The sequence below is a fragment of the Morone saxatilis genome, unplaced genomic scaffold, assembly GCF_004916995.1.
Source record: "Morone saxatilis isolate NCDOM2014 unplaced genomic scaffold, NCSU_SB_2.0 Contig16, whole genome shotgun sequence".
NCBI classification, from domain to species: domain Eukaryota; kingdom Metazoa; phylum Chordata; class Actinopteri; family Moronidae; genus Morone; species Morone saxatilis.
Window position 1 is genome coordinate 13,373,558 of NW_023339718.1, and position 7,020 is coordinate 13,380,577.

Genomic DNA, 7,020 nt, shown 5'->3' on the forward strand with positions numbered 1-7,020 from the left:
CTCTGAAATGTAGTGAAATAAGTATAAACTTTATAAAGTTTACCTCTAATTTGTACTGAAGTACAGATGAGTAAATGTACTGTGTTACATTCTGCCACTGGTACCGATGCACCAGTACCAGTAGTTATAGATATTGATAGTTCAACAAAATTATACCTTTTGTTACTAGTTTCCCCCATAATACTACCAGGTGATTAATATGAGTACCTGGGATTTTTTGCTGCATGACAGAAAAGGTTTGAGAACACCAGCCTTAAGGTAAACCACATTATAAACTATTATGTAGTTTTTGCTACATACATTCCCTCTATGACTTTTCTATATAAAGAAGTTGACAAATAGATCATACAGGTCATTCTTTTATTGACACAAAAATATCAGCAATTATTTGTTTTCTTTTGTACAAGTTTATGTGTCTACGTGGACAATAATAATCATAGTAAATCATCTTTTGTCTGTAGCTGAACAGTTAATGTAAGTATACATAAATTATCATGAAAACCAGAAGAAGAGCATACATAACAGTGACTAATAACATCACAAGATCCTTATTATCTCAATGCCAACCCCAAGTCAACTGTCCTCATTATGTCCCTCTGTTCTTCTGCTTCTGGGCGTTCAAATGAAGCTCAATCTCCCGTCTGAAGAACAGCTCCCCCAGCTGGCTGTGCGAGGCTTCGCTCATGGCTTTGGTCTGCATGCACATCTTGTACTTGTCTGGAGGGAGCTCGTCAGCACAGTTCTTCTCATGCCACAAGTGGAAAAGGCCTCGAGACGGAGAGCGAATCACCATCAGCTTACTGTGAAGGTACTTTCTGTACAGGTGCACGTCCTCCAACCCCCAACCTTTGATGTTTCGGTCAAAACCACCTGCCAGGAAATGAAATAAGACACACACACATTGAGACAATGAGAATCAGAGTTAATAACAGCATTTTAAAAGAGTGTTTCCTTTATTGGATTTATTTGAAGGAGAGGGGCTTAAAGCAGAGATAAGGTATAAACTAAGTAAAAGAGCTTTTTCAGTCAGGGTGGTTTAACTTTTTTATGTACAATAACTGTAGCAGCATTGGACGATCACTAAAAAGAGAGAAAATAGTGTGTTTTTACATAAAATGCACAGAATAATGTACTTTCATGCATTTATTGCTACAAACAGTATGTGTATATTATACAACTGAGAGTTAACATGAATATTTAATTGTATTATGTCTTTTAAAACATGAAATTAGGGACATTTGTAATGAAACAAGCTTTTCCATTACCTATGTTGAGGAAATCAGACCTGTACTGACACGTCATTCCAAACCCAAAGTCTCTCCAGAATCCAGTTTCCTTCCTTATCACCTGAGGCAAAAGGAGCAGCAGGAAATCAGTGTCTCGCAATCCTGATGACATTTGCTCTTATTCATTCAAGTAAATGTAGCTGTTTGTATATTATGTTTTACCTACCAGTTGTTTTTGAACAGAGGGCAGGACTGTGTGATTACGGTAGATAATAGATGGGTTGTACTGGCTGAAAAGCACTGGATAGTACACTTTCTTACCTAGAGACAAAAACAATGATGATTTATTGATATATAAAGACAGGGACAAAATCAAAGGAATCTCATAAATTATCATTTTAATTTTGAGGTTAGTGCAAGTCCTCATGCGTTTGAGTGTTTTTCACAGCAGACATTTTGACTTGTGATCGTAGGAGAACCACAGGTGTTACTAATAACATGAACATGCAGGCAGCATTTAAGACATCGGGTGTGAGGAGCAGCAGCAGGAGGTGTCAGAGCCGCAGTGGTAAACTTTCATTTTTATCGCATCTTGTTGGCAGAGACAGTCGGATTCAGCCACAACAAATCACATGAAATAGATGCTTATCATTATCTTTATTGTTTATGATGCTGCAGGAACATGTGGTGGTTTTTTACCTGCTGCACAGAGCAGCATAAGCGCCATGAACAGTTTTGTTTGCCAGATTGAAACAGAGAGTAAACCACTCAGTTANNTTTGATATGAAATAGTAGGGTAAACACAGGCATTACCAATGATACTAATGAAGGTTCATTTAGTGTAGCAGAGCCTTTCCAGCGAGATGAGCAGCCGCCTCACTCTGTTTGACCCGGATGGAACAGAAACTTAATTAGTGTTATTGGCAACACCTGTGTTTACCCTACTATTTCATGTCAAAATGACTGCAGTGAAAAAGGTCTTTGACTTTTTTGAAACTTTGGTTTCCTAAAATAACTCCCAGCATAGCTCTGCCCAACCTGAGGTTTGATCAGCCAGAAAACATCTGTGTGGGTGTTTGGCCTTTAATTAATTCAGTAAAACGGATGGCAGTGACAGTTTGCAGTTTAAGTTGTTTCATGCTTATAGAAAGAGGTTATAGTAACAGTAAAGGCGTGTCTGGAAGGAAAACGTGTTGCATGATGTTGAAAAGGCTCCTGGGTAAATGTTTCATACAATTTTAAGTGAAGCAATCCTCTCTCTCACCAGGCTCTGCATTGAGGCGACAGGAAGTTAAGAAATCAGCAGTGAAGTGGATGTCAACATCACAGAAGAAGAGCAGGACGTTCTGGCTCCGCCTCCAAGCCCTGGCACCCACTTCTAAGCCCCGCCCACGAGAAAACTCCTCATTCAGCTGGATCAAAGTGAAGCTCCTGAACCGAGTCTCTCTGATGGAAAAAGGACAGGAGGACTGATTCATCAGACAGGTACTCCGATGCTTCTGAGTGTTATCATTTGAAGAGTAAATTAAAAAACAATCAACCTGCAGACAGAGTTGGGTTATCAGTCTGTTGCACCGTTGCATTTTACATAGTTAACAAAAGCTTATACAAGATTTACGGTATTTTGCTCCCAAAAGCCTGAAGTAAAAAAGATTTTATCCTCCCGGCCTAAACAGGATAGTGGGGTGTGTGTTGGTCCCTGTGGGTCCAGAGGCTCCACAGGATGAGCTTATTATTAGCCTGCAGCTCTAAAACACTGATACTCTCTCACTTGCAGTTTTTTTTTAAAATCTTATGGGCAAAATATCTGCAGTGCAGCACAAAGACATCTGTGAGAGTAACTTCCAAAAGAGCTGAGAAGAAGAAACAGATTTCGATATAGTCTTGCTGTAAGATATTAATTCTTTAAGTAATCAGTATTGCTGCATGTTGCCAAATGAAATTTCCTTGTTGCTGCTTTAAATTATATAAATAAAGTTGTAGATTGAGTATTTGTTGGATCTTTTAAGAAGAAAAGGAGAAATAAATGTATAAAATTGTATAAAAGCAGCGTGTGGGAGGCTATAACTGTGTCATCAGAAGAAGATATTGTAGGTAATTATTATTTAAAATTTGCATTTTACTCTTAATGAGACATTAGCTGATGATTAAGCTGTAAAATGTCTACATTTACCTTGTGGTCTGGTCCAGCATGGCTTTCACCTGGTCTATCTGATCTCGACCAAAGTAGACCACCGTGAGATGAACCCTGCCGTCCTGCTGGATGCACACTTCTCTGAACCAAGAAACACAGAAGGAGGTATTATGCAGATAAACATTGCCCACATCTATCCCACTTTATCAGGATATAGCCACAAATTACCTTTTTACAGATAAGAGCAACAATTACATCCACACCTGTGAAATCAGCTTTATAAATCTACTCTACTCCTTTTCTCTAAAGTTGCGAGAAGTCTCACTGGCTTTCAACCAAGCTACTCTATTAAGATAAGGATTCACTCAGCCTTTCCAAACGAATCACTAAAGTTTGAGATCAATAATGTCATGATACAATCACAGTTAGTGTCTGTGAGTGGGTGCCAGTGTGTTAATTCACTTTCAAATGATACCTGAAGTTGTTGATGAACTGCCTGAATGCGTCTGACCTCTTGGAAAGAGGTACGATGATGTTGATGAGGATGCTGCGCATGTCCAGAGTCTCACTCTTCACCTTGGCCACAGGTCCGAACGGCCTGAAGAGCACGAGCTGTGTGAAGTCCTGTGGGCCGTCGCCTTTAAACATCAGTTCATAAACTGTTCCTCTGTCCCGCTCTATACGAGTCAACCCTGGGACAGAGACAGAGGAAACAGGAGAATATTTTCCTATAATTTTGTAGAAAAGAACTGATATGACAATAAGTTCATAGGAAGGTTCCTAGAAAGGGTTATGTTATTTTGAAACTGGACATAGTGTTTAATTAGTAAATTACTAGTTAATTCATTCCACTTAACTGATTAGTTACACCTGTTTCGGACAGAGGCTGAAGTATTACATAATGTGATATAATGAAAAGTTATTATAAGCAAAATGACTCCACACATCCACTTTTAGAAAAAACTTTTAACTTCAATTAAGTTCTTAATGAGCAGAAATTAGGACTGTATGTTATTGTGGATATTTATTTAATAATTTCAAGCAATGTGAATGCACTGTACACTGCTTTACACTGTAAATCCATCTTGATATTTTAGCAATGGTATCACAATGTCTCAATAAGTCTGGTGTTGTGCTGACTGACGGTCATTTCCCTGGTTGGAAAAACAACCAACAGGTCAGAGTTTTGCAGGTGGGATTCATGTGCCAGAGCTAGAAAAATACTGTAACTTTGTGTCAGCAGGTGTGGATGAGATCGATACAGCCATACACATTGGGTGTGTTCGAGTCAATTTACAGAAAGAGTAACTCTTAAATCTGCCTTTTATCTTCAATCCACATGAAAAACATCAAACTAACTTCTCCTGGAAACCACTTCCACAGCTTGTTGTCAAAATGGTGACTTCAGTGGCTAGGTTCAGGTATAAGGTTGTTATAGAAAAAACTTAAGCTAGGTGTGAATAAACATTTGAATTAACTGAAATAAAAATACAAACTAACTGAAATGATAGTTTTTACTTAAAAAATAATAAAATAAAGATTGGGATGTCCACATTGACTGTGAGTCAATGTGTTTGTATTGTAATAGATATTCTGGACTTCTATTCTGAAAATCTTCAATCAGATAACCACCATATTATAATTTAAAAACTAATAAAAACTCAACTAAAACTAAAACATTTCAAACAATAACAACAATAAGCAAACCCACTCTGGAAACTAAGTAAAATGAAACTGAATTGAAATTATAAACAAACTATAGTTATTATGGATGTACCAATCTGATATGCTGGATCAGTATCTGCACCAATTAGCCGAGCATGGCATATACCCAATGACCAATCTACATTAACTACAATGTCTTTGTCTGTGTTATCATCTTGTAAAATCCAGTGTTTCCACTATCAGTTACATTCATTCAGTCTCTTTGGGCTGCTGGTCTCAGTATTTAGTTTCATGCAGTGAAGTGCACAGACATTTTTTTAAAAAGAGATCCGTGGATTGACTAAATATCCCAAAAGAGATGCATCCCTAAAACTGAAAATGACAATAACAACCCCTCCCAAACAAAAAAAAACATGTATGACAATGTCAAAATGAATAATGACGTGAAATGAAACGGCAGCTGGACATGCATGTCTGCATGTGTTTACCAACTGTGGAGTGACAGCAGTCCACCAAGGGTAAACGTGTGAAGATGAATGAATCTCACCCTCTATGAAGTCTGAAGGGGAGTATGTGTGCTTCCGCCTGGTGTTGTCTGTGTGTTGCTGAGGTCCATTGAGGACGTGCAGAGCTGTTTCCACTGTGCCTATCAGCTCGTCTCTGCGGTCTCTTCTCACAGGCCTCTCCTCCGGATGCCTGGTCAGCCCCATCTCCAGCTGGTACACCCTGAGTGACAGCACAAAAACTCACTTAATGAAGAGGCAGTATTGCATAAGGTAAGATCTGACATCAGAAGTAGGTTACACAGTTACTCCTAAAGGCCCTGCTGGCTCTGCTGTCACACTCACCTGTGCAGGGTGAAAGTGTCGAAAGGAATCACTGCATATTCACTGGGCAGCTTTACACCTGAGTTTACCTCCGCCTGGTTCAGCTGGGAGCGGAAGAACTCCTAGAGGACATGATGTAACATTTACTGCTACATCTATAACTTCATTTATCTCATCAGCAGACATGAATTCAGCATATTTTCTTCATCTGCATCATCCTGTATCATGTTTTCCTACCTTCAAGTCAGACTGCGTGGGGGTTTTGTGCAGACTCTCCAGACCCTGAGGCAGAATCCCTTTTGTTTTAGCTTTATCCAGGGACTCCTGGAGCTGCTGCGTCCTCTCCTGGAGAGCCTCTTTTAGCTGGGCTATCTGCTTCGTCAGGCTGTTGATGTAATGTCTGTGAGAGTCTTCCCTCTCCTGCAACAAGGCCATGTATCCCTCTTTACTGGTGGCCCCTCCAGACCACAACAGAGATTGCTGGCTGCTGCGAGACGTCGGTTTACAGGCCAGGAGGTAGAACAGGAACAGACAGCAGCAGAGGCCCAGCACAATGAGGCCGACACGGGCCAACAAGGCTAAAAGCCACCGTTTAAACATGGTGGATTGTCTTTTTTAAAAATCTTTAAACACTTGAGGCTTATAAAATCATAACTGTACTCTTGTCACGTGGAGTTGCATCCACAAAAAGCAGAGCAACCCATAGTTCCTAAACCATAGATTTGAAAAATTACAGCTTTTAAAGAAGATGTCTTCTTGTTTTCTCATGTCATCCTTATATCTGTCACTTCCTCAGGCAGCATCTTCCCACAATGTCCAAACATTAATTTCTCTTAAATATTGGACCAATGTGTTTGTGTCACAGACCAGTGTAGGACCAGAGATCATCACCAGAGCGCTGAAACTCCCTATAATGACAACAATATACAGTTTACACAGTGTGTAGGATTTAGTCTACACTAAATCCGTGTATTGTTATTCCCTTGCTTCACCCTCCCCTTCCAAGTGCAAAGGAGAAACTACGGTGGCCCCAAAATGCACAATAAAATGGCAGTCTATCTAGAGCCAGTGTTTGGTTTACTGGTTTACTGGTGTGGCTACTATAGAAACATGGCAGTTCAACATGCCGGCCTCTATGGAAGGCGACCCTCTGCATCTGTAGATATAA

General features: G+C 39.7%; 1 protein-coding gene across 1 annotated transcript; it reads right to left on the reverse strand.

The window, feature by feature from the left end:
• Window positions 1-396: 396 nt before the first annotated feature.
• On the reverse strand, window positions 397-6,452 carry LOC118325963 (chondroitin sulfate N-acetylgalactosaminyltransferase 1-like). The gene is made up of 9 exons (XM_035658834.1): window positions 6,090-6,452; window positions 5,874-5,974; window positions 5,573-5,751; window positions 3,836-4,052; window positions 3,400-3,501; window positions 2,491-2,672; window positions 1,453-1,547; window positions 1,266-1,347; window positions 397-870 (listed from the first exon to the last, which is right to left on the reverse strand). Exons 1-9 carry the CDS (start codon window positions 6,450-6,452, stop codon window positions 587-589), a joined length of 1,605 nt encoding a protein of 534 aa, XP_035514727.1. The 3' UTR covers window positions 397-586.
• Between the last annotated feature and the right edge of the window lie 568 nt (window positions 6,453-7,020).